This window comes from Haliaeetus albicilla, chromosome 1, assembly GCF_947461875.1.
Source record: "Haliaeetus albicilla chromosome 1, bHalAlb1.1, whole genome shotgun sequence".
Lineage (NCBI taxonomy): Eukaryota > Metazoa > Chordata > Aves > Accipitriformes > Accipitridae > Haliaeetus > Haliaeetus albicilla.
The window spans coordinates 72,384,643-72,412,235 of record NC_091483.1 but is presented as its reverse complement, the minus strand read 5'-3'; the positions used below and the strand labels follow the sequence as shown (position 1 = coordinate 72,412,235).

The window sequence follows — 27,593 nt, the reverse complement described above, 5'->3', positions numbered from 1 at the left end:
CAGATGAAGTACATGATACAAAACAGCATCCTTCCTCTGAAACAACAAAAGCTTATCTCATCCACCTGAAAGCCACAGATTCAAGTTACTGTGCTCTTCTATCTGCGCTGGCTATAATCATACAAGCAGTTGCAGAGGTAAACAGAATTTACATTTACGCGTGTATTCAACTGAAGGGAAGAAACTGCTCAAGTGTACTCTCTCCTAGAACAGCAGTACAATCAGAGCAGGTCACTCTCATGCCTAGCAGAAGTAACTCTACTGATTTCAGAAAAAATTACAGCAAGAATAAATTTAGCTCTGCACAATAAAAATGAGAACTTTACTGCAGCTGAGCAATTGTCTGTACCCTATCTTCTCTGAGTAGACATAAAACATCAGAGGAGGAATACTCAGTATGGCTTTTATTTTTTTTATTGTTATTCTCGATGCCAGTTACTGTCAAAAAATAAAAATATTTTCATAGCAGTAAAAAACAATCATTCCTATACTTCCTACTCTTCTTTAACCAGGGGAAAAAGATATTAAAACATCATGAATTACTATTTTTAATATAGGATTTTTATGTGCAATTACTTTTTTCCAAACATTAATAAATCAGGGGGAAAGGCTTGCCCTCCTTGCAAAACACAGAATACATTAGGTACAATTTGTTTTTATTGATTTTCAGAGGCATTTACAGAACACAAGGTACAGTACAAGAATACATTACTTAAATATTTTCACAGGCATGTTCTTTTCACTTCAGAACTTTAGAAAAATAATAGAAGATCTTTCCAATCTGCTGTATGCTGGCTGCCACTTCTGTGTGGCATATGGGGCAGCATTTCTTGTTAAATACAATGGGATTTATTTTCAATATGGTCCAAGCACCAGGTAAGTATTTATGATTAACTCACATAAATCAACATTATCTTTTTTTTAACAAGTAGGAACAAATGCACCAATTTTGACATGACTGAAAAGAGATATTTGTAATGCCACTACTAGCACTACATGCTTTCTAAACAAGGAAACAAATTTTAAGTGTTCAGTTCAGTCTGTGATACACATCAACATGGTAGTATCCTGACACTATGTTAACCTGACCATTACACATATTTCTGTATGCACTATATACACACTTCATCTCTGGCACCAATGGATGTTAGAGAGCCCAAGAAACATCAAGGATAAGCAATGAGCATTTGGCTCATCACAAATCTTGTGGAAGAAAGATCTGACATGGAAATAGCAAATTCAACTTTTGCTAAGGTTTATGAAGTCCTTCCTGAGGTTAAAACACTTTTTCACTCATCCCAAACATTTGAACTTCCTTCCTATTCACTTAGAAAGAACTAGTTATCCAAAGCTACAGGAGGCTCTTAAGGAGCATCCCAAGGCTTATCAGGCCAATAGTTTGGTTTAAAAACCTGTCTCCTGAGGTTGTCTTAGGATTCAAAGCAAGAAGAACATGCTAGTAAATAGTTAGGAATTCAACATGAGACATAGGGATGCACTCAGGTAACTCAAACCAAGGTTATGGTGACCCTCACATTTCTGGCCAGCTCACAAGACAGAGCACAAAATGCAAGAGTCAAAAGACAGGACATCTCCTGCCATAGCTGGGTAAACCACTGACAAGAGTCACAGTCATAAGAAATACTGAGTGAAGCAGATGAGAGAAGAGCCAGGGAGAACAGACTGAAGACCAGAAGACTAAGCCAAACAAAGGCCTCAGGACGATTCTAGAAGGCTGACTGGAAAGGGCATAAATAATTTTGCCAAGAGCCAAGCAGACACAAAAACACAGGGGATGCACAGGCAGACGAGCCCCAGTGATGTAAAGCTGCATACTGACTGCAAGATAGAAAGCAACTTGCTGGGCCTTAAATATCTTTGAGAGGCTCTTCTCCTGACATGCACAGAGAAGCTTGTACACCAGCTGCGATGTTACAGGTGACATACTAGGTGTAGAACCGTGGCTTACAGGATTTTCGTAGACGTATTTGCTAGAACTGATGTTTGAAGAGTGATTCAGGGGCCTAAAAATAGGTATCTCAAAACATTTTAAATGAAACATCAGTATGGGGCCGGTGGAAACAAAACAAGACTTACTAAGGCTTGTGCACTTCTGGAACAGCTGCTGGAGGCCAGGTGGGGTATGTGAGGTGTCTACAATGGGACTGCACACATTTTAGCACCTGAATCGTTCGCTTTGTAACTTACATGGTGGAAAAACCAAAGAACTGCTGCCAGCCCAAATGACAGATACAAAAGTTCCACAGTGGTATCACTAGCCAAACAAAATGAAGCCTGATTATCCCTTGACCCTGTGTAGATCAAAACACTGCTTGGTTTTAATAATGTATTACTGTTTCCAGCCTACTACCACCTCCATCTCACATTACACTGTCATCTCAGCATCTCTGCTCCAAGTGATTGTCCATTCTAGAAATAAATGTAACAAATTTCACATAAAAACAGGGGCTCAAGTAAAGTAGGAGCACTTACAGGGCAAATGGAGGAATGCTAGAAATGGCATTCCAGAAAGTCCCTAAACAGTGAGATTTCACCATAGGGCACAGACTTTTCTAGAAGAAAAGACACAGTTCTACAGGAACAAGTTTCTCTAAACCAGGGGTTTATATTTATCTAGGTTACAGACTTATCTGAACTAGAATTCCATCTAAATATACAATGAAAATGTATCACAAAATGCAAGAAAAAACTGATGAATATACAACCCCTGTAAAATGAAGACCTACAAATTTTCTGGAACTGCAAGTGAAGAACATGTCTGAAGACCAAAATATCAAAATATTTATGTGCGTAAAGAGAGATCAGATGCACAATTTCAGCCATTCCATTTGAAACTTTTGCTTCTAGCTTTCATAAAATTTATTAGGAGTTTAAGATACTGGTATTTCTCTATGCCAACTGGATACATGTCATGAACATGAGCTAAAGAAAGTAAGAAGAGAAGATAAAAATCCAGTCAAGTTGTATTTATAGCTAGCACAGCATTTATCCCACTGCAGGGTCAGGCCTATCTATTTTATGTACTGGCTCTGGCTGGGATGTGGATAATTTTCTTCACAGCATCCTGTATGATGCTGTGTTTTAGATTTATGACTAACAGTGTTGATAACACACCGATGTTTTAGCTATTGCTGAACAGTGCTTACAAAGTGCCAAGGCCACCTCTGGTTTTCACTCTGCCCCCCCAGCAAACAGGCTGGGGGCAGACAGGAGGTTGGGAGGAGACATGGCTGGGACAGCTGAGCCAAATCGACCAAAGGGTTATTCCATGCCATATGTCATGCTCAGCAATAAAACTGGGGAGGGAGTCTCTCAAGGCAGTCATTGCTCAGAGGCTGGCTGGGCATCAGTCTGTTGGTGAGAGGTGGTGATTGCCTTTGCATCACTTGGTGAGGTTTTTTAATTTTTTCCTTTCCTTATTAAACTGTCTTTATCTTGGCCCAAGAGTTTTTCTTGCCTTTGCCCTTCCAATTCTCTCCCCTATTCCTGCTGGGGGGTGGGGGACATAAGCGAGCGGCTGGTGGATGCTTTGTTGCTGGCTGGGGCCAACCCATAACATTGTGCCAACTGAGGAAGATAAATGCATCCCATCTCTCCTGTTCAGTGACTCTGCCTGAAAAGCTGAGACTGCCTTAAGAAATCAACTAATTTTATCAGCATTTTGCACTTAGTGATCTGCAGAGCAGGTACAAAGGCAGGCAATATCTGAAATGTAAAAAGCTGGGTAAATTTGCTTGTTGCTTCCACCTGGGAATTTATTCCTTACAAACCATGAGCTGTAACAAAGAAATTGACATTAGTGCATAAATATTTCCTGTGCTGTGCTCTTGCTTGACCTTGCTTGTAGCTGCACTGGCCAACTGCTTACACAGTCTACATAGTTTAGCTGGAGTTTACTGGAAAGCTGGCTCTGAAACACACTTATTTGCAATGTGGAGAACCATGAGAACAGATCCTCTGAGTCTGTCATGCTGTCTTATGGCAGAGGAGTACAGCATCTACCTTACAGCTTTCGGAGTTATCTCTGAAGCCTCAGCTTCTTGTCTGTACACCTTTTATTCACTTGGTGTTGTACTAGGGTATTAACAATTCTTACTGAAAAACAACAACCAGCAGTCCAAAACAGCTCATTCTGTTCTAAGTAACAGAAAAGCTGTCAAATCAATGTGTAGACAGTTGCTAATGTGTGTGCAGAGCAGTACAGAGCTGTATGAGATACAAGCTGCCTCAGACACTAGTTGCTCTCCAGAATCACAACCAGCTCAGAGCTAATTAGCACGACAATGTACCGTGACACTCAGGCAGGTTTTCTAGCACATACTGAATTCTTTGGTATTTCAAAACTACTGTCAGCGTTCAACTTCTACAAGGTTAGCCTGGGTAAATCTGCCCTACAAAGCAAACGTCACTGTAATAATAGTACAGATACACCATTTGGTTTATGTGCATAATGTAGAATTAGGAAGATCAACACATTAACAGTTCATAACTGCAAAATAATTTAACAAATATTTTTCCTTTGTATTTATCCTATTTTACTTAAAATAACTCCAAGATAACTATACTTCTCATTTTCTGCAGCTTCTTCAAACTTGCACGTCCCATTCCAAGGAGGGAGTGGATTTTTATAGCTATAACATGACAGTAATTTTATTCATTAAGACTTTGCCAGCCAAGGTACTTGGGGAGTCCTAGAAAAATAATAAACACATATCTAAAAAGACACAATAGAAATATCATTTTTAAAATAGACTAAAATACAAATTAAGCAAGCAGAAAAAGGTGGTCTAATAAACCACAGACACTAGTCATAAAAAAGCTATAAGCTCTTTGAAATGGAAGAGTCTGCTTTGTTCAGTAATAAATATGAATTAAAAGAGAAGCCACAGCAGGGCAGGGATTCTCCACCTTAATGCTTTACCACACAGCACAAGCATAATTATCAACCAACACTAATATCGTGAACCAGAGCAGAGGGTACCAGTCACACCACCTCTAGAAATGAACACAGTGCTGTTGAAACAATGTTTAATATCAAAAAGGTGACGGTGTTCTTGATCACAAATCATTATGAGATCTTAAGCAAGGATAGCTTCAGCAAAACCCAAGAACAAGTGAGTAAGCAGAGATGGAAGTACTGTGTTAAGAGGCTCTTCCACTCTAAACAGAGCAGACATGGTAATGGAAAGTGAAGAGCGGAAGGTGGAAGAGGAAGAAGGAGAAAGGGCAGCATAAGCCTGGGCAAAATCCAAGGACCAACAATGTGTTATAAAGGCAATGAGAGGCAGCTTCTCCAGTCAGACGAGAGAACAGTGCAGAGACCAGGAGCTGGTAATGGAGTCAGAGGGAAAGACTATGCGGTTTCAGCTATAACAACAGAATTCCTACTTAACACATAGCATGGAAGTACAGATTCCCTTCCTAGTATTTTATTTTATAAACATCTAGCACAGGAGCATTCACAGTGGTGAACCAGTAATTTTCAACCAGTTTCTGATTGATTAATAACACATTAACCTGAGGTGATTCATAAATCTGAGGTGACCTTTAAAACAGCAGTGAAAGTACTTTGGGTAACAGCTATTAGAAAACATAAAGCAGCCATGCTCTTGCTTTCTGAACAAGGTGCGAGTACTGTGGATGTAAAACAAGGGCTTTAATTCAGTTCAGTCTGTACCTGCCTGGCAGAGGTTTTACATTCAAATAAACTCCAAAAACTGGAGTTATACCACAGATATCAGTAACAGAACCCAAGTGATTTTGAGGAAAATCTGACAAAAACACACACATGCCTTAAATTTCACCAGTCTAACTTTAATGATGATATAAGCTCCTATAACAGGGTTGAAGTTGTGCCCTCACAGATGCTTGTGGAAAGGGAACAAAGGGTAAAGCTTTCATTTTAGGGTTTGGAGTCCAGGAGGTTTAAGTCCAGGTTCAGAGACTGTGACTGCCACATAAAGCACCAAAAAGGTGTCAGAATTTATGTATGTGGCAATCAGATATTTGGAAGCTTTTTATTCCCTCCCACTCCAGCTAGTTTTAGCTGAACTCTTTGTCCCCATTCTGGCCAGACTCACCTAGCCAGATTAGGATTGAATGGAGCACAGCAATGTTCCCACAGGAGTGTTCACCCACTCATTAATTATGCATAGAAACACAATTAAAAGCTCTTGCTGCTTTCTAGAGGAGTTGAATAAAAGTGCAAGATAACCTTTTTAAATTTTGCTTTACGCTTTGTTCATTCGTAGCTTTTCAATAGCCTTGCACAACATCAGCAACGAGCATTCCTCCTTTGTTCGCCAGCTGGGTGCACGAAGAACAGCCTACCTATGAGACTGAACTGTGAATCAGAGCACTAAAACACCATGCCTAAACAGAGCTCCATGCACTGGCCCAACCAACCATGCCATTCAACATCCTGTCAGTCATCAGAAAAAATATGTAAAAAGCAAGGAAGAAACATTTGCACAAGTCACACCTGAGCAATAAATAGCCAGGCCTCAGGCTTTTACAGCGCTACTGGCAGCCTATTTGCCTAGCACCTGGCTTGGCAGTCCTTCACTGTACAACATTCCCTTTGACTAATACAAATCACTTGTACACAAGGGCAGCAGAAATGGGCCCACAGCAACCAATTCATCAAATCTTAAAGAAAAATTAAGAAAGAAAGAAAGAAAAATGTAGATCTGAATGTCAAAATACCACTCCATTAACAGCACTTCCATTGTGAGCCTTCGCACAGGAATGGATACCAACAACTGCTGTCTTCTTGGCAAATCTGAATGTGACAAAAGAGAGCTGATCTCTTCTATTGACTTGTTCCGGTAAGTTGAAAGGCAACAATTTATTTTTACAAAAAATATTAAGAAAATCCATGACCACACACTAAGAGAAGCACAATTGATTTGAAAACTCTTCTCTCAAAGCTCAATAAATTTGTCTCAAGGTGGAAACCCCCATCAGCATGATAGAAGATTGTTTCTGTGCATTTGAACAGCTTGGTTCTGACTGGTAACTAGACTAAAGTAAGATAGACAATGCTTGATTGACAGGGTTTTTCCATTTTTATATCTCCAGGAATGTTACAAGACATACACAAGTACCCCTGATAACATGAGGGCTAAACTGTAATAGACAGCCAGATTTGTAAGTCCTTGGGATACCAGATGACTTATGCAGGAATATTCCAATAAATTGTCTCTGAAATTGTGGCATGCTGCTTTGGGGAAGGATCTCATCAGTGTCCTCCCAGGAACAGAACTTTTGTTATTCTAAATTGCTCTAATTAGCTCTCTTCAGAGCCCTGTGGCTATAGCTATTAGATTTCCAACACAGCAACAACATTCTCCAGGCAACAAGATAGTTACAATATGTACCTTTCAAACTAGTTAGCAAAAAGCTATGGGAACTCAAAGGGTACTCTTTATAATCAGAGAAAGATGTATGATTCTGTATTTTCAGCCTAAGGAGAAACTAGGCAGAAAGTAGGTATTACACATTCTCTCCTGGGAGAGATTTCTTAAAATGTTTGCATTAAAAATTATAAATTCTGAATGTACAGATTAACCATTTTAATACTGTTCTAATTAAAAGAAAATAAGGTTATCTCCCACACACATCCCAACCTGCATTTCAGGATTTAAAGTTTCTGGATTCAAGTAATGATTTAATCTTTATTGTCCTCTGTCTGAAATGGATCCAGGGTGTAGCTGATCCTCAGTCTCAATAATCCTTATGGAGGAAATTTTTTTATTATTTTATACACAAGGATCAGTCCCTTAATTTTACACTAGACATCTTCCCACAATGGACTATGGAATACTATGGCTAAGTGGTCTTATCTGTGATCTTTTCTAAAGGGCACAGGTACGAATAAAAAGGTTTTCTTCACTGCTATAGAATTCAGTAACAGTCTTACAGCTAAATTAACATTTTTAATTCGATTGAGGTATTTCCTGGTAACTGGCCCAAAAGGTCACTGCTAGAATATTGACAAAGGTATTTTTTGGTATTTTTTTTCCCCACGTGCTCCCACCATAGCTCAATATTAGGTTCCGATTAGGATGACATATAACATATCTGATCGGACAAGATACAATACCCTTTTGCTTTTACCCTCAAAACACTAATAATACAGTTCATAGTGAAACACAAATGTAATGGCATTCTGTTTGCTGGTCAAATACCAGTAGACTATATCTTAGCATTAGGAGACAGAGCTACCTTTTTTATTTTAGAGAAACAGAAATGCCTTAATTTTTCATTTAACTTTTCAAGCACAACTCTTGCATTCATGGCATTTTTCATCTCGAAGGATTACAAGTCTCTTTACTACAAGTGCAATGTTAATAATAAAAAAAGACACTTCTCGTTCAGTTGACATTTTGAATTTTCAAAATATCACAGAAATTCCCTTGTGCTCTCTAAACAACCTTCTTGTAGGGTACTGAAAGATTACTACCCTTAATTTGTAGTTGTAGAAATGTGGAAATGAGGTTAAATAACTGCACAAGACCACAAAGTGAATCACTAGAGGAACGGGGAATCATATCCAGGCTACCTGATTCTATCACTAGTCCACAGAAATTAGAGGTTAGAGTCACTTTCAACCACATTGAGTTGAAAAGTAGCAGTGGTTAATGTTTTAGAATTCAGGATAAGCATTACTTATCATCAAATCATATTCAAACCCGGTATTTATGTGAAGAGCAAAAGACCGCTTGATATGGAGAGGACTGCTCAAGAACAAAACTATGCTTGTTATTGAACATCTGTGACTGCCAACCAGGTGAAGCAACAGATGCTGAACACTCCATTAGTTGAGTTTAAAAAGAAAACAACCCACTAGGTGGCACTACAATTAAAACAGAACAGACTGCAATAGTGTAAGTCAGAAGCATGAAAAAGCCTTTTTTTTTTTTTTTGTCAAAGTGGGACAGTACTTACAGCAAAGATCAGTCATGATGCAAACAAGCTCCACGTAAACTTGCATCCCCTTCTTTTGTGCTGCATATGCTGTTTAGTCTTGACCCATCAGTATCTGTGCTACCTGGGGGGTTTCTTGACAGCAGTTCCAAGTTAAGCAATTCACAGCAAAATTCATTTTCAGTGTGGAGTATCTTTAAAATTTGCTTGCAGAAGGCCTATGAACTGTCATTTGGGGTAAATGGGTCCCAATACAAGAGGAAACTTGTTTCAGAAATCTTGAGTCCACTGTATTTTACTCAGTTATTAATGAGACAAGCTGGCAATGGGCTTTTCTCAACCTTTTGTTATCAGTTCTGTGATTTTGTGATCGATCATTAATCAAGCACAACTTCCAAAGATGGTAGGCAGCAGAGAATGAAGAAAGGCTGAAATAGGAAGCTCCATCCTAAGGGTGTCAGGGCAAAACAACAGACAAGAAAGAAGAGACAGTCAGACTGCTTGTCTAGGTTTTGTAAGGAACCAATTATCCTTCCAGGAAACATTTTAATAACATCAGACCTAAATATCCACTTACCTTCCCTGTCTCATTTCTTCATGCCTTTCTGTGGGTATCATCCTTTACGGCTATTCAATATCCAGTTTTTCTCCTTGTTCTCTCTGATCCTTCCTCAGGATTATCAGCATCTTTAACAGATTTCCTCAATGACTTCTTTCAGTATTTCTGAGGATGAAGCTTGGAATTTGTGGCTTACCTACTTTCCAGAAAGCTGATACTGACAGCACTACAGCCACTCCATGTATGGACAGCACATGGCATACACCCTTCTTCTTTGCTGTGCTCTGTATAGGCAAGCCATTGGACTGTACCAGTGTCACATCACAAAACAGCAATCACCAAAACATAAAAACCACGGACTACAAACCCATTTGGTTTTTATCTTAGAGCTGTTGCCTGTTGTCACCCAAGAATGTTTATTGGTATGCTTCTAGCTCTTCCAATCTTTTCACAGGAGGAGAAATCCACATCCATGGAACTGTAGGAGACAGCGAGACTTCTTGGGATCTAACATTTGTCACAGTATGAGGCCACTGGCCTCATTATACCATTTGCTTTATATTATACCATATCCTGCTTTCTGCAGAGGCCATGAAGCGACACATCATAGACAAGCAAACCTGCCAAATAAAAGCCACACTGAAAACTTAGTGTGCTCTGCCAAAGTTTGAACTTAGCAAGGTCCTAACTTCTGCAGGATTCTCATGTGGCAAGCCGAAAATGTCTTCTGCAGCTTCTTTTTCAGTAATACTTTAATTATACACTTGAATATAACATTTACTGAATTTGGCTTATGGAATCTGCATCTTCTCTATCCTTCAAATTGCATTTGGAAAGTGCATCAATGCATGCAAAAATCAGGTTAACAGCTGTTGTTCAGGCATCTGTGAATAATCTAGCACTCACTTTGGGACTGTACGATAAATGCGTGACCTTGATTTTTTTTTCCCTTTGAACAGGGTAATGACAAACTAATTGACAACACTGCTCAAGTTAGGTCAACCAAGAATCACCGAGCAGTTTCCATAACCTCCAGTTACATGGGACACTTGCACAAACAGGTTGCACAAGCAGGTGGCCAAATTTGGAAGCCATGGATTAGAAATGTTATCCCTTTTAATGAAAGCTCAGGATTTTAGATCACAATTATCCAGCAAGATTGTATACAGCAGTTAGTGAGCATGTATAGATGCACATGATGAAAACCTCTATGTGGAGGTTCGCAGCCAAACTGTTGACAGACTACAAGGTACTACTGATGACAGGGTTTTTCAGCAGTTTTTTAAAAAAAATGAGCTGCAATCTTCAAACTTCTTCAGTCACAACTTGCACAGGAAAGACACGGATCGTTAGACTGGACCACCTGCAGCCACCAAACTGTCTCCTCCAGCTTGCAGTGACCAGTTTTGACAGGGACATACCAATCCCTGACCTTAGCCAGTGCCCTGCTAACTCCCACAGGCTCTCGTTCCCGACATTACGTCTTAACACCCCACAGAAGGGCAGCGAACACCCCAGCAGACCCTGCCTCGCCCGCTCCCTCACAACACAAAATGGCTCCCCCCGCGGCGCGAGCACCGCCCCCTCCCTCGCCTCGCCCGCGGCCACGCCCACCCGCGCGTCACCTTCCGCCACGAGGGGGAGGCGAGGAGAGAGCTCCTCACGGGAGCGCTCCGCAACGCCCCGGAAGAGCTGTAGGCTCCACCCCCACCTCGCCTGTTTGGCCCGAGGCGTGCATCCGCCTTGCGGATCGGTCGTCGGCCGCGTCACTCTTAGCCTGCCCGCTCGCTGATTGGCGGCGGTCTCGCGGAGGCCCGGAGGGGCGGGCTGAGGCGGTCGGTGGGCAGGAAGGCGCTATGGCGGCGGTGGCCCAGTGCGTGCGGTCCGCGGTGCGCCCGCGGTACCCGCTGCTGAGCTTCTCCCTGAGGTGAGGGTCGCGCCGCGCCGCCCGGCCTGGATCGGGCGCCTCGGGACGGGTCCGCGTCCCGGTCCGGACTCGCCGTCTCGCCACCGCCCGCCCGGGCCGGGCCAGGAGGAGAGCGGGGCCCAGCGCCGCCGTGCCGGGGTGCTCCACCTGCCAAACCCCGGCCCTCCGGCTCTGCGCCGGGGAGCCCCTTCCTACGGCCGGGGCGGGCTGGTGCCGGCCCCCCCAGCCGCCCTTTGCTGGCTTCCCTTACCCTCCCCCGGGAGAGGGGCCCGGCCAGGCGTGGCGGGGCCCTCCTGGCCCCGTCCTGAGCCCGAAGGCCTCCAGGCCTGAAGTCCTGATGTGGTCTGCAGGGATCCGAGGCCTTTTGTCATTGCGGCACCGATCCACTCGCCTCGTCCGCGAACCGGTTTGCTCAGGTGGCTCGGTTAGTTCAGCCCAAGAAGCGTTAGGAAGGGATAAATAGTCGTCTTCATGGAGACTGGCCCCTTCTTGACGCGATATTTGCGATGGATACAGTAGTAACACTGAAGGCGCTTTTCTGTTGCTTGCTAGCAATCAGCCACAAACCACTGTTCTCGCTGGTGTGTTTTCTGGGAGACTGTTGCAGGTGATTGCATCACGTAAACTGTATTTGCTTCCTGATGGAGTACGGTGCTGAGAACGAGCTCATATTCCCCATAAAAGTGCTGCAATTTTATAAACAGAATATAATGGACACTTAGAAGCTGCTGCCCAGAGGTTGGAATCTTGCAGCAAAGTTATTTTTTGCAACCATTTAGATGGGCTAAGTTCAGTTACTTCTGATGAAACATTCTGCAAACAGTTTTCATAGACCTAGAATTGTTGTATTAATTTGTGCTTTAATGTGAGAATTTTGTAGACATCGATGTGTCAAATAAAGTGTCCAGTATGTCCAGAAAAGGCTAATATCTTACAAAGTAAGCAACTGATTAATATTGTCCACATGTTTTTGCCTTAGGACTTCTCCACGACTGCTTTGTGTAGCAACACAACAGAAAAATACTGGCCAGAACTTGGAAGAGGACCAGAGTCAGAGCCAAAATGAGCAGAAGGTTGAACCCAGCTCTGCTGAAAAAATTTTAACTGAAGAAAAGGCCAAACTGGAAGAACAACTAAAAGAAGTCACTGTAAGTGTCTTTTGGTCATCAGGTTGCATACCTTACAAACCGCATACCTAAGAGCATTCATTACAGGTTCTCGGTGCACAATCTGGATACAGTTGTGTGACTACTGTTTAGTTGTTGAATAAAAACCTACAATTCAATAATTTCTTTAAACTTAAGAGTAGATGTGCTACAAGACCCGAGATGCATCCCTGGTCCAAAATTAAGATTTTGGATAGTTTCTTTCTGATTTCTGGATGGAATTGAACCTTGTCCAGCCTGAACATTTGTTACTGAGTTTTGCTGGCTTCAGTTCACTTAGGTTTTGCTCAATGGAGAAATAATTTTTGGAAGCCCATGGAAGGGTTTGACTGTGTCTTTGATGTGTGTATTTGTGTGTGCTAAGAGTAGGTAGGCTTTCTGAAAACAGCTGCTGACTTTTCAAAGGTCAGGGTTAATGATGCTTAGCTTTTATATAATAGTGTACTTATTACATACTTAGGAGGTTTCCAACCTCTCTTGGAGAGCCCTTCAAACCTTCTATAGAAGCAGCACCTATGGATCATAAGTGGATTGAGTTTCCTTTCTGTTGCCTTTCCCAAAGCACTGAAGAACAAAGCTGAGGTGTCACTTAACATCTCTGTTGACAGCATTTGCTATTGGCTACCTAATGTGGCTCTTCAGTCAACTCGTTGACTATTTTCATTCAGTTTTGAGATTCTTCACTAACATGTGAAGGTCAAGCATATTCAGAGTGGAAGGCCAACATGGAGTTCTGAGTTAGGCGGTGAAGCACTCAACCTCAAGTGCCTAAGTTTATTGAATTTCTTAGCACATCTGTGCTAGATGGCCATATTGCTAGGAATAGACCAGAACTTAACCTGAACAACAGAGGAGTTAGACTTCATAGTTCGTGAAGTCTGAAAAAACTGGAGGACCCTCTGTGGTATGTATGGAGAGGGAAGAGATGGTTTGAAAGTCATGGCTGGGTTGAATCTCGTTTGCCATAGTGTCAGAATACCTTATGACGGATGAAGGCTTTCTGTGAACGTACATCAGAAAAAGCAGAAATCTTTGATATTATGAAAACTTGATATATACATAGAGTTAAAAATTTCTTCCAGGTAATCTGTTGACAAATACTGAGAGTCTGGAAACCCATCTTATTTCCTTTCCCTCACTTCTGGCTGCAGTAAAGTGAAGCAAACACCTGCCTTGGTAGGAAGGATGCTGTGATAATTCACATGTTGTCTTCAGATTACTCTTCAGATGGTGGGTTTAGGCAATGTAACTGTTTAAAATGCTGTTTTATACTGAATATGCTGTTTTGAATTATTGTCAACTACCCAGCCACCAGGAATGAAATATCTTCTGTTACTGGTTTTTCTTCTTTAGGACAAGTACAAGCGTGCCTTGGCAGATGCAGAAAACGTGAGGCAAAGAAGCCAGAAACTGGTAGAAGAGGCAAAGTTATACGGTCAGTGGAGGCTCCTTTTGTGTGTACTCATAAAACCCAGGAAATGCAAAGCCTGGAAAATTGAGCTAACTGGCTCACGTTTTTGACAAGTTGTCTTTCCCAGTGATTCTGACTACTTGGTTAAAAACATATTTGAGGCAGAGAGGTTTGAACAGTTCCTCAGTTTGAAGCATGCTAGAAACACATCTTTCTTCAGGAGCCAGGCTACTGACATCTGATTTAGCTTTTTGACAGTTCAAACACAAATCTGTAAAACAGAAATTGTATGCAAATACTGCAGAAGAGTGCTCTATCATCTTAGTGTTTGACTGTCACTCTGACTTGAAAAATGAGTTGGCCTTTTTTGGCACACACTATCCACAGCTGTATAGTTTAATTCTGAATATAGAAGTTTTTATTTCTGAATACAGGGTCTTCAGTTAATCTGTACTGTAAGAAAAAGCATTTCTCAGTTAGATACTATTCTTGTACCTTTTCATGGATGTTTGAATGCTTCATCCTGAAGTTGATTTTCAATAAGCATTGTTTCACTAATACGCTACTTAGTGCAGAAGGACTTTGAGTCATGTCTGACCTCAGAGGTGCTACAATAGAAATAACTATTAAAATACAATTTCTCCTGAAAACTAAATTATAGATAATTTGCATGATTGTAAGTTTTATCATTTGTATATGACTGCTTTTTCTGTTGAAGGAAGAGAAACTCATTAATGAGACTTGCATAAATTCACAGAGATGCAGTCACAGATATTTGCAGAGATAAGTTACACCAAAAAAACCCACTCCAAACCACCTTCTGAAGAGTTTGGTTATTTGGTTTGATCCAGATCACTAGACAACTGGTTAATCTATGTTTGGGACACTTCAGCTCTAACCACAGTTTTAGTTTTAATTTAAAACCTTCATTCATTTGTTCATATTTTTGGAACTACTTGGACACTGTTAGTTACTGTTCTATGAAGAGCTCGAGTCTCTACAGAGGTGTGCAGTTGTTAAAGTGACCCTTTCCTGAGAACAAGCTGATCCCTATAGATTTTGCAAGGTGCTTCCATAGGTGTTTTTTTGTTTAAACCGAGGACTTGTCCTCTGGTAATGCGCATATTGCTTCTTGGTAAGGAAAAAAACAACATCTAAAATGTGAGCTAGAATTAAAAGGGCTGGCTGTGGGGAAGGAAAAAAAAACCAACCAAAAACGCTACAAAATGCAGTGCAGTTTGTCATTGGTTTACCTCTACATATAAATGTGTTACTCTACTGAATCATTTTGATTTTTCATTATTTCTAGAGACAGTTTGCCTTAAGTGAGATTAGTCAGGATTCTTTTAGTGTGAGCCAGAGAACAGCTTCAGGATACGTACTATCGTTAGCTTAGGAATTGCTTGGTCTTTACAAGGCACAGCTTCCGTCTCTGTAAAAGTGGTTTGTAGTGGGAGGGAGAGGTGTGAGTTCTTTTTATTCAAGGAATAATCCCTGTTCATCTCTTGGACTCCTGATCAGTCCAACTACATGGTTTTTCTTCTGTAAATATTTTTAGCACATCAGATTAAAGGGTAGGAATAGGGCAACATAACGCTTTGAACTTTAGGTGAGAGACATGAGGAAATTACATTAAGCCATCTGAAAGTTTTGGTAAATTCAGTTAGAATTTTAACTGTTAATGTCAGGTCATCAGCATAGCTTTAGCTCTTTTTTTAGCTCTTCCATAGAACTAGAGCAGGTGATCTGGATTTCAAGGTCTCTGTAATAGTTCTGGATTATAAAGTAAATTGGAAAGGACATTTTACCCCAAATGTTTACAGTATCATATACCTTGTTAAAAATGTAAAAGAATACAGATTATTGCTGTAGGTTTTGGGGTTGTGTTTTGTTTTGTTTGTTTGTTTGTTTGTTTTTTAATGCTTGCTTCCCTCAGTGGACTAATCCCATTCCCTTCTCTTTTATTTCTTTTTAGGGATTCAGAGCTTCTGTAAGGACTTACTAGAAGTTGCAGACATTCTGGAGAAGGCAACAGAAAGTGTTCCAAAAGAAGAAATCAAGGATGAAAATCCTCATTTGAAGAGCTTATATGAAGGTCTTGTTATGACAGAACTACAGATTCAAAAGGTGTTTAAAAAACATGGCCTGCTCAGACTGGATCCTGTCGGAGCCAAGTTCGATCCCTATGAACATGAAGCATTGTTCCATGCTCCCATGGAAGGGAAGGAGCCTGGCACTATTGCATTAGTATCCAAGATTGGCTATAAGCTGCATGGGCGTACACTGCGGCCTGCCTTGGTGGGTGTTGTGAAAGACGCTTAGCTGCTTAATCTGAGAGTTTAAAATGCCATACAACTATTAAACAGCTTGATGGTTTTTCTCTTACCCCATGCTTTCCTCATTCCTCTGCCCCCTGAGAGGTTTAAATGAATTGGTTGAATTCTCTCAGTGAAAATGAAGCAACTGATGAAATTCTCCTGCTTAGTGGCCTTCAACATCACTGTTCCATAAGCTCTCTTCTGAAGTGTGAAATACAAGAGCCATTAAGGCCTCTAATGCTTTAGGTTAGATAGTTTCTACAACTGTTGCTACCGAAGGTGCATTAAATTGAAAGGAACAAAATGCTCACAAGAATTTTACAATCTCACGTTTATCACTGTGTGTACATTGAAAATCCAAATAGTGGTTCAAACACTTCCTTTGTTTTGTAGACTCTAACATTGCAGAAGTGGGTGAAGTAGCACAATAACCCATTTCCTGCAGGCATCCATCAGCTTTTACACATTGATGTGATAAATGCCCTTTTTTGTCTATTCAGAAATAATCTCTCTCAACAGCTGAAATTGAAACCTTTGTGAATTCTGACCTGTAAATAAAAGGCAATGAAGAGTAGACATCTGTTGTAATTGTTCAACCCTTTTTGTTCTGTAGTAATATTGACTCAAGAAAACCATCTAATACTTGTATGGCATTGAAGAACCAATGGAATTTATCCTATCTCTGGATTTTTAATTTAATATTGTATAAATTGGTTTAAACAATTTTGATAGTCTTGTAACTTCCAAGCTTTACAATCAGTTTGTTATGCAAACTGTAGTTACAACCCTGCTGAAAGCCCGAATAGAAGCCCAAAGAAGTGAGTAGCTGAGAGTTTGGTGTATATATATATATATATATATATACTGTCTTTTAGAATTACATAAATAATTGCATGTAAGTAAGTAAGTGGCTTAAACAAGAATGTGAACTTAGTTTCATCTTCATTTCTTGCATTTACTCAGGTTGGCTCTTAAGTTGCAACAGAACTTTTCCCATAGGCAGCTCTTGCCGTGTCTAACTCCACCTGCTGCTCCCAATCCTGCAGGGTCAGGCTAAAATACAGTACATGATTAACTGAATGCTTTGTCCTACATTTGTCTGGTCACCTGGATAGGAGCGGATGGAACTTGTCAAATTACACAACTGACAAAGCATCTGTCCTCTTGTATCCTCAAAGACCATACATTTAACACACAGGACAGAAACTTCAAATTTATGCATGTTATTAGCACCTGGTAAACAGTAAGTACTTCTGAATTTCTCACCCTTGTTTCTGGTTGTCTTGGTATTAAGGAGCTTCTTACCTTAAGGTCAAGTATTGATTTTTTTTTTTTTGGTTCAGATGCAGAGTTGCCAAAAGCTTACTGAACACTAGACCTACTACTCCTGGTGAGAAGTGGTTATTTTCTTCCCAGTACTGGTTTGCCTCATGGGAATCAGACAGTTAACTAGAACAACATAAATGCATACTACTGTTTGGGGGTCAGTCATGTTTAAGGATTCGTTAATTCTTTCTTAACTCCGAGAAAGAAAATCAATGCTTTGACTGGGCAGGAGAGGCAGAATAGTTTTTGGTGTGTGTGAGAAGACAACAACAGTGTTAATCTTTTTAAACTAATCAAGTACAGGGATCAAAATGCAAAGATTGAGTGTAAAAGTACAGAAAAAAAAGGGGGATTCCATATACTTAAGTTAAATTTGGAAGGAACTTCCTTCCAGCTGAGTTGAGTTAGAGCACACTGTAGCTGTGTGAAGTTGGATTGAGTTGCACTTTGATTGGAACCCATCCTCAACTGATATGCTGTAAAGGGACCAGGGTTGATTTATATACCTTTTTAAGAACTGTCATCTGTTGTTCTGCCTGCTTCCAACCTCTCTGGATCTAAACTAAATCTAACAACTTCATTAGTATAGAAGTTTCTCCAGTAGGGCAATTAAAACAGAGGGACAGCTTCTTCTCTAGCAGGTGAAGATTTTGTTAATGAGCTTCCCAATGCCTCACACAAACTGTCTTTTTTGGACTACATTACTTCATTCAGGGTGTTCTTAAAACACAAGTTACTGTTAAATGTTCAGCACGAGACTCAAACTAATATCTTTAAAGCTGGTAACTGAGTATCTACCTCATTTAAGCTGTTCCTTTTTCTTGGCCTGCCCTTTCAGAGAGGCTTTCAGCATGGAGAGCTTTGGTCTTACACTGAGAGCTCAAACCACCTCTGGGCTCTGCCATATGACAGAAGAAGTAATGAAGAAATCAAAGAAGAGAGGGAGGTGGTTCTGAAATTTAAGAGTAAGAGCAGCCAACAAAGCTACCACCAGTACCTCTGGTTTAGCTATTTCATAAAGACCACTTCTCCACCCATCCTTTAGCTAAAATGCATCTTCATTTGTTATTGCAAAGACTTCAGCCATTTTCCTCATTACACAAGCTACATTACCATTAAATCAATAATGGAAAGAAACTTTAATACAAGTTTATTTACCAATATACAATGCAAAAACCTAGTAAAATGCTGAGTGTGCACAACATCAGTTAGGCTTTACATGATTTCAGCACAGGCATTTGCGTGTCTGGCACAGCTACACCAGTACACAATTCAAATGAGTGCAACATTCCCTTTAAGGAAGAAGCTGATGAGCTGAACATGCTCACCAGGTATCTTCCTTCACAGTATTTAATGTGTCATCACTTAAGAGCAACTGGGGCACATGCAAAAACCTTTTGCAAGAAGAGATAGTAAACTGAAAGGCTAGTGAAGTCTGTTACAGTTGCAAAGAAATTTGATGCAGCCACTGCACAAGAGAATAATGGCAGTGCTTAGTTTGTGATTTACAAGGCAGTTTATGGTCAAAGATTCGTGCAAACCTACTAACGCTGTTCTTAATGCTTGCTGGGACTGCAATGGAACACAGGGCAGGAGGGTCTGCACCCAGAATACTCTGTAACAAGCCCTTCTGCACTGGGTAGTACACACAGAATGGGGATTAATGCTCCCTTGTTACCTAGTGAGCAAATATTACTGTAAAACATCACTGGGACTGGACTGAAGTAAACATACAGCATTAAAACAGACGTATTGTTGCCTCTAATCAGTAGCAGAAGATCAGTATTTTCAACAGCTTATGGAGTGTCACTTTTTCATAGGCTTACATCAATGCTGTTAGAACAGATACTATAATTAGTAATATCTTTAATTAGAAAAGTCAAGAGCATAAAGCATATAAAACACCTTTTCATTAGCAACATGAAGGCTAGGTTATTTGTACAGTACAGGAATCACTTCCAGATCAACATAAGATACAAGTTGAAGAGCGCTTTCCTATGTTTTTTCTCAGCCCCTTCACCACAGAAGAGAAGCAGCGTAGCTCTGGTAAGTTGCTGGATTAACATAACTGCATCTCAACTTAAAAACAAACAAACAAACACAAAACAGCAGCTCATAACAAAGGAATGCTTAGACTAAATCAGTTCCATGTGAAAATATGGAACAGCAGCATCCTCTAGTGCAAGTCACCTTTAAAATTAAAAGCATAGCTGACAATGAGACATTGCTTCTAGGGAAGCCCTTTCCAAGGGACTAGTATTTGCTAAAGCAAACATTTACCACCTTGAATTTGCTTGCAAGTATAAAATAAATATTGATATCCATATTTCATACATTAAAAATACTTTATTTTACATTCATTTTGATGTTCAATAAGTTACGTCTAGCACCAAAGAAACATTTTGGCGGGGCTGAGGAATTGAGAAACTATGAAGTGTAAATGCAGAATTCACTTCAACATGTAAATGACTCATTGGTGCCTAGATTATTTTTTTTAAAGTATTGTTCAGATGGGCTTTTGACTATTGCTTCAGTTAGACTTAAATGTGCCAACAGTGTAGAAATATAAAAATCACAGATTTGGAAAAAAAATAAAAAAAAAAACAAAACCCAATTCTTTTAACCTCCCAGCTACATGCAGAGTTGAGGTTCCAGAACACTATCTTTAATGGTATGTTATGGCGGTTGGGTAACAAGTTACAGGAAGAACCAAATTGCATAACTAGAATACTGGAAAGAAAGGCTGAGCTTCCTTTCCACAGGAGTAGGACACAGAAAATAACTAAGTGTTTATACCTTATGAACTTGTGTGCTGTTTGTACATGCATATAGGGTGGAAGTGGTTCTTAAAGCTACTCAGCACATTGCAGTTAGTTCCACTGCTGCCAAGGAGAGACAGTTTTGTCTCAAATATTTCACAACAAGCCACTTACGGGTAAGCCAAACAAAGTATTACATCTGAGAGGACATAGCCCTTACCTTTCTGAAAGGACATAACATCACAAGCTCAAAAGAAAAAGGCACTACAGTTTTGGTTTTTTCTTCCTTAGAAATGCTGGCTTTGTAATTGTACCCCTTTTATTCTAAACTCACTGGTAACACTATTTTGGTAATGCTGGATATGTTAACTAAAACCCAGTTCTAATCAGTATACCTCTGCCAAGTTGCAGAATTAACACTGTTTCAAGATTTTGTGGTATCCTCACTGACTACAGCCCAAAGCATGAAACCAAGATGACATTTCCAGTGCTTGCGCTTGTTCTGAAGCCAGTCAAGTTCCATGTTTTGGCACACCTGCACTCCAGAAGACCTGCCCAACTGGCTTCCAGTCACAGCTTACGGCTCTGGACATGACCAGTAGAGAGGCTTAGGCATGAGTAACACTTTGCCGCCTTCCATGTGGCAACCACCATTTTTTATTCATTTGGTTAAATACCAGCACAGGAGTTTAAGGATGAAATGAGCATAAAACTCCTTTTCTAGTCCTCCTTCAACATCTTTCCCTTAATCGGTAGATCTTACTAAAACAGTACCGAGGATCAGCACTTCTGTTACACGCCGTGTTACATCACCAGCTGGTGCTTGTCGCAGGCATCCAGCTCAGACTGTAGTCGTTGTGACGAGCTACCTCTCAAGGGGCACTGTCCTCACTGCAGTGGGCTGCATTCACAGTTCTACCATGTCAGTAATTTCAACTTCAACACGTTTAGTCCAGTACGTTTCAAGGTATGTGCAATTAGAACCCTGTAATGGCTTGATTTACAGCTCCGCACTTTAGGAGCACATTAGCTGTGCATTTTGACCTGATCTGCATCACTTCTCATTTTTGTTTTTAAGAACTAATCTCAGTGATCACACTCTGTTTGAGAATCTCGCTCCCTTTCCCTGTCCCTCCCAATCACATTCAGGAAGAGGCAGCTACACCTCCTCAGCCCATACAAGCTCAGAAGTTACAGATACCAAAAAAGGAGGAGTGGGCTCCTCCAACAAGAGGAAACGGCGATTTTGCTGCCTGGGCTCCCAACCACTGCAGGACAACTCACTGCCTGTTTTCCCAAACCCCACTTCTGGCCCAAATCAGCCACTTCACAGTAGTGCTGACCCCTCCTCCGGACAGAGCACCACAGCTGCCCTGTACTCCTGCAACTTTGCTACCAGTTAGTTAACATCAAAGCTTCAGTGGGGTCTGTTTCAGCAAAAACTCAAGTCAAAACTATGTCCAGATCAGCTGGGTGTGAAGGTAGCTCTTCAAGAACCCTTTCCACAGCACAAGTACCTGAAGGCATCTCACCTACCACACTTCTTTCCTTCCACTCCCTGCCATGGCTCATCCCTGCTGTACTCTGGACAGAAACTCTCACCCTGCTGTCCCAGCGCCTTGGCTGTAGTTACTAAGGAGAATGTTCTGAAAGCTTAGCAGTGGTCACAAAAATCCCTGCTCGCCACGCTCCTGAGCTCAGGACTTTTGTAAGCTTCACTTTGCTGCCAGCATTACACCAAAAAACAAAACAAAGGGAGAAGAAAGTTTCCGGCAAATGAAACCATCTCCCACCTTCAAAGAAAAGCAAGGATTACACAGATACTCATTTGTCCAGTAGTAAGGAGTAAAGTAACTACTCTGGGACTACTGGACTTGAGTAAGTTCACATGAAAGAAATCCATTCTAATAATGTACCAAAAGCAGTGACATCCAATGTATAAGTTTCACAATTAAGATTTTCCACGATCCAAAGCAAAAGTCTATTTGAACCATGGATCATGAATACTGTGGGGGTTTATGTTAGTTGCTTTTTTTGTTTGTTTCCAAGTGACATAATTTCTGTATCTCTGGGGAGGGAAGGAAAAAATAACACCGTCCTTGAGGCTACAATGGGCCTCTGCTGTGTTTTTTCAGATCAGCTGAGTTTCATGAAGCATCCCTGGATATCCAACCACTTTCTGTTAGAAAGTTTAAAATCCTTTTCTTCAGTACCTTATCTAAGTAACTGGGAAGACGACTCTTTGAGGGAATTCCTTGTCTTTTCTGGAGATGGTCTTTAATGATTATAGTTTTTACTGTCACGTAACGTGCAGGACTCAAATTTAGAGAGCTGCAGAGCACCTTTTCCCTGTCCGATAAGAGTTCAAAGCCAGGCAGGTTTTCAATGGCAGCAAATTCACCTTCTTTACCATCTTCCTTCCCTCTCTTGGAACTAGCTATGTTTTTGTTCTCCTTCCTCTTTTCCCGTTTATGCCTGGCTGCCTCATATTCTGCCGACTCTTCCATTTTGGTGATTCCGTTTCGACGATACCGCTGCAGCTCCCGAATCTTTGCTCGAAGTATCCTCTCCTTGTGCATGTTCTCAAAGAAGTCTTCAAACTCCTTACAAGACATGAACTGGTACAGAGGCCTCAGTTTCAGCCTCAACTCCTTCTCTTCTTTTGTGATCTTTCGTTTGGGAGCTTTCTCCTTGTCCTTTTTATCCTTCCCCAGAAAGGCCGGTACCAAGTTATAGTCTCGTGCAATGTTCTTCCGCCGTTGCCTCTCCTTGAGTTTCCTTACGTACATATCTACATGAGCTCTTTTTAACTCTATTTCCACGTCATCATCGTCATAGTTCACCGAAAGGCCACTGATCAGAGTCTCTGCATCTTGATCATATTCGATCTCATAGTCATCCCGAAGCGGCATGTATCCCAACTGCTGCTGTTCGGCCACTGATATATCCAACGGTGGGAGCGGCGTGGTCAAGCTAGGAGAAAGCGGGCCGCCACTGGGACATGTGTGATCCGTTACTCTGTTCGGAATGGTGTCAGGGATGCAGGCTTTTCCCAGGTTGCCATGGATATACATGCTCACATAGTGTTCCATCACCTCCTGAGGCGTTCGGGATGCTCCCACGTGAGCAGCCATGTCCTCCTAAATGGAAAACAAGGAGTGATAAAATGATTTCCGTTACATCTCCAGCATAACGCGCAGTCAGGTAAGAGCATGGCTTTTTCTTCCCTGCTCCTCAAAGGCCAACTCGCAATACCTAAACTCTTCAAGCAGATCTGCGTTTTTGGGTCCAGATAAGTATTTGCAAGCGCACAGGGGCAGGCAAGCCATGAAAACAGCACCAGGAACATCACTAAGGCAAGCTGCATCAGATCCTCTGGGTACAGGAACACCATCGAGACACCGGGTCCACATGGTGATTCCTGAGCATCCACCGCTCTCTCAAGAAGTCAGCTTACCACCAGCAGGAAGCTTTCCAAGTCCCAAGCCAGCACCGAGATCACTACATCGTTTGGATTTTGCTTATTTACACTGCATTGCTGAAGTACTTTTAGAGCAATACGGAGATACAGACCAACAGCATTCACTCATTTCTAGTTCTTTAAGAACTGAAACGAGCTACAGTCATCATAAGCTTCAAGATGGTGAACAAGTCTTTACGTTTAATGAAGCAAAGCACAATCAGGTAACAGCTAACGAATCAAACGGCGATGCTTTTTCCTGCTATTTTTTAAAAACGAGCCTGACTCGTATGCTGACGCAGAAGGCAAGCAGCGAGTTTACAGCCGTGACACGCCGAAGGAAAAGACCAAACACCGCGAGGAAGAGGGTAGCAGATCCCCAGCACCAACGGGCCGGGGCAGAGGCTGGAACTTCAGGTAGCGACGCAGGACACGGACACGGACACGGACACGGACACGGACACGGACACGGACACGGCTCTGCCGAGCGGGGCGGCGCAGCGGGGCCCTCCTGTCAGGCCCGCCCGCCTCCCCCGCTGCTGCCGGCCCCGCCGGCTCCCCGCGGCCCAGGCCGGTGCTCAGCGGCGGCCCCGCGCACCCGTGGCCGCCGCCCCGAGCGGGGACGACGTGCCCTCGGCACGGGGGAGCGCCCGCCGCAGGCGGCAGGAGGAGGAGGAGGACGGGGAGGAAGGGGAGGACGGGGGAACCGGGCCCGCCCGCCACCTGAGGGACGCCGCTCCCCCGCTGCCCGTCGGGCCGCGGACCCCGCCGGCGGCAGCCCGCCCCGCCGCCCTTGGCCCTTACCCAGTTGCCGAAGCCGAACTGCTCGATGGCGTCCAGCAGCAGCTGCTCCTCCCGGCTGCTCCAGCCGCCCTCGGCCTCGGCGCCCCAGAGGGTGAAGCGGCCGCCGTCGACGAGCTGGTAGCCGTGCCATCGGCGGTGCGGGCCGATCTCGGCGCCCGCCGAGAAGCAGTCGGGGCAGAGCTCGATGTCGGCGCACTCGGTGCAGCGGAAGCGCAGGGAGCTCACCTCGGCCAGGCAGTACACGCAGTACTTCTTCCCCAGTTCCGCCATCTTACCCCGCCCGCCGACAGGCCGCGCGCACGCGCCGGCACGCCCCCGCGCCGGCACCGCCAATGGCAGCGCGCCCGGCGGGCGGAGCCCCGCGGCGGGCGGCCAGTCGACGCGGAGGGCTCGGCCCTCCTCTCGTGAACCCGGCCAATGGGGACGAGGCGCCCGGGCGCGGGGGGTATTAAACGGAATGAACGGCTAGCATTGGCCTACCGGGATCCGTCTATCCTTTCCAGCGGCCAATCGGAGAGGCGACTCGGAGCGACCCCGCCGCTGAGTGGCAGTCCGCGGCGAGGGGGCGCGGCCGAGCCGGCGCCACGGGGAGAGGGGCGGGGCCGTGCCGTCCGCCGGCGCCGAGTCCCGTTGCCCGGGCAACGGGGGAAGCGGGGAGCGGGCCCGGCCATGGAGGCGGCGGCGGAGCCGGAGCCCACCGAGGGGCCGGCGGGGCTCGGGGAGCCGAGCCCGGGTGCCCCGGGGGAGTCGCCGGGGCCCGAGGTGCTAGACGGGCCTGAGGAGCCGGGGCCGGAGCCTCCGGGGCCGGAGAAGCCGGGGCCCTGCGAGCCGGAGGAGCCGGGGCCCCGCGAGCCGGAGACCGGCGAGGCGGAGCCGTCGGAGCCGTCCGACCCGGGGCCCTCGGCGGCCGCGCCAGCCGCCGGCGGAGGCGGTGAGGCGGAGGCGGGCGGCCCCGCGGCCGAGGCGGCGGAGGAGGAGGGCGAGGAGGAGCGGCGGGAGCGGGCGGCGCTGCTGGAGCAGCACGGCGGGCTGGCGGCCGAGCGGGAGCGGCTGCGGCGGGCCGGCGCCCGGCTGCAGCTGCGGCTGGGCGAGCTGCTGCGGCTGCGGCGAGGCGAGAGGCGGCCGCGGGCGGAGCTGGGCGCGGACGGGCCGCAGCTGTACGCCCAGCGCCTGCTGCGGCTGCGGGAGCTGCGGGAGGAGCGGGAGCGGGCGGCCGCCGCCTGCCGGGAGCGGGTGGAGGCCCGCCGGCGGGACGGCGAGGAGCGGCAGGCCCGGGCCCGGGCCGAGTGGGCCGCCTTCCAGGCCCGCAAGAAGGAGGCGGCCGTCTCCATCCTGGGCCGGCGGCTGGGCGGCAGGGAGGCGGCGGCGGCGGCCCGCATCCAGGCCGAGGAAGGGGACAAAGAACGGCAGGTGCGCGAGGTGAGGCTCCGGCCCCCTTCGAGCTGCGGTCTGGCCAAAAAGGTCTCCGGAGAGGCCGGCGTTGTCCTCTCCTTCAGATGGGGTACCCGCTCCCACTCCCCCCAACACCTGCTACCCGCTATTGAGCAACAGAAGATGTCCCTTGCTTTTCTCCCCTTGGAGCTTTGCTCTTGTCATGACGTACTTTAAACTTCTTCCCTGGCGAGGCAAGGATTAAAGAAATAGAGCAATTCTTCTTTTATTTCTACTCCTCTAGGCCCGTGTGGAAAACATCAAGCTGAAGCATGAAATCCAGAACCTTGAAACCATCTTGAAAGCTCAGGGAGAACTGGTAGAGGGTCAACGTTTTCTGGACTTTGAGCACATGAAGAAAGAGAATCAGAAACACGGCAAAAAGATTGATGACCTCAGTGATGAAATCCTGAAGCTCAAGAAGAAGGTATCGAACACAGTGCATGTTCTCAGCCAGTTCAGGGAAAAGCTACAGTTTGTGGAAGCTGAAAATCAAGGCAGAAAGGCTGAACTGATGGACATCGAGACCGTCTTGTCACAGAAGAGAGACGTTCTGACCAAAACAAAACAGGCCAGAGACAGACTGCGGAGAAGCAATTTGAAACTGCAGCAGAAATGCGGGTTGCTTGGAAATGAGGCACTGCTTCGGGACTTTGAGGAAAAGGTGGATGCTGCAGAGCTGCTAAGTCAGCGATTGGAAACACTGAAACATCACCATGCTGCTCTGATCCTTACTTGTAGGGGAATTCAGAAGAAAATCAAGGAAGCCAACTCCTCTTTCCTTGCTGAGGATGACTGAAGAAAAGGAAGCATGGAAATGAAATAAACAAAGGAATTTTCCATAATTCTGATTTTTAACATGTGCTTTTTTCAGCAAATCTTGGGGAATACGTTACACCACACTGCTGAAAAAGCCTTTTCTAAGTGACGTGTCAGTATTACACATTCAATGAAGAGATTACAGTACTTACTCATTTTGAATGAAACCATATACAAGTGCCCATCTTAAACCAACAAAAAAAGTGTAGACTTTTGACTGAGGCTATAATTATCAAACACATATAAATTATACATGTCTCTTTTCCAAGTTAAGTAAAGGTGGCCCGTCCACCTATGTCAAGCCCGGTAATAAGATTTCCAAGTTGGTAAAATGTTGGCAATTCCAATTAAACTTTTGTCCAAATTTAGAGTAAGTGATGTGACATGACCATGAGTTCCTTAATACTCTCCCAACTTTTCCAGTGCCAAGGTTGATCCTTCCAAGAAATTTACCCCATTGGGACTTCCCTATCTCTAAACATCATGAGTCAGCTATACCCCCAATGATGTAGCAGGCGGGGTAGGGTTACAGCAGAACATCAAATACTTAAGTTCTTATAACAGTTCTCGATTGACTCGCAAAAATACGCATAATATCAACAGAAGTAAATAATGCTTTCTTTGACATATAATATGCAATCTCTTCTTGCTGGGAACTTGAAAT

General features: G+C 43.8%; 3 protein-coding genes across 4 annotated transcripts; 2 read left to right on the top strand and 1 right to left on the bottom strand.

Annotated features, from left to right (window-relative positions):
- The first annotated feature begins 11,292 nt into the window (after positions 1–11,292).
- Positions 11,293–17,410, top strand: GRPEL1 (GrpE like 1, mitochondrial). The gene is made up of 4 exons (XM_069794252.1): positions 11,293–11,435; positions 12,415–12,583; positions 13,955–14,036; positions 15,988–17,410. Exons 1-4 carry the CDS (start codon positions 11,365–11,367, stop codon positions 16,332–16,334), a joined length of 669 nt encoding a protein of 222 aa, XP_069650353.1. The 5' UTR covers positions 11,293–11,364; the 3' UTR covers positions 16,335–17,410.
- A 1,366-nt stretch (positions 17,411–18,776) lies between these two features.
- TADA2B (transcriptional adaptor 2B) lies at positions 18,777–24,994 on the bottom strand. 2 transcript variants are annotated; one of them, XR_011326583.1, is made up of 3 exons: positions 24,680–24,994; positions 21,007–23,555; positions 18,777–20,966 (listed from the first exon to the last, which is right to left on the bottom strand). XR_011326583.1 is itself a non-coding variant. In XM_069794238.1 (2 exons), exons 1-2 carry the CDS (start codon positions 24,947–24,949, stop codon positions 22,563–22,565), a joined length of 1,263 nt encoding a protein of 420 aa, XP_069650339.1. In that variant the 5' UTR covers positions 24,950–24,994; the 3' UTR covers positions 18,777–22,562. The 2 variants fall into 2 exon arrangements, 1 of the variants encoding a protein (XP_069650339.1); XM_069794238.1 differs by having other exon boundaries at positions 18,777–23,555.
- Positions 24,995–25,285: 291 nt separating this feature from the next.
- CFAP184 (cilia and flagella associated protein 184) lies at positions 25,286–27,297 on the top strand. The gene is made up of 2 exons (XM_069794216.1): positions 25,286–26,098; positions 26,355–27,297. The coding sequence occupies exons 1-2, from the start codon at positions 25,349–25,351 to the stop codon at positions 26,907–26,909; spliced, it is 1,305 nt and encodes a 434-aa protein (XP_069650317.1). The 5' UTR covers positions 25,286–25,348; the 3' UTR covers positions 26,910–27,297.
- The last annotated feature ends 296 nt before the right edge of the window (positions 27,298–27,593 follow it).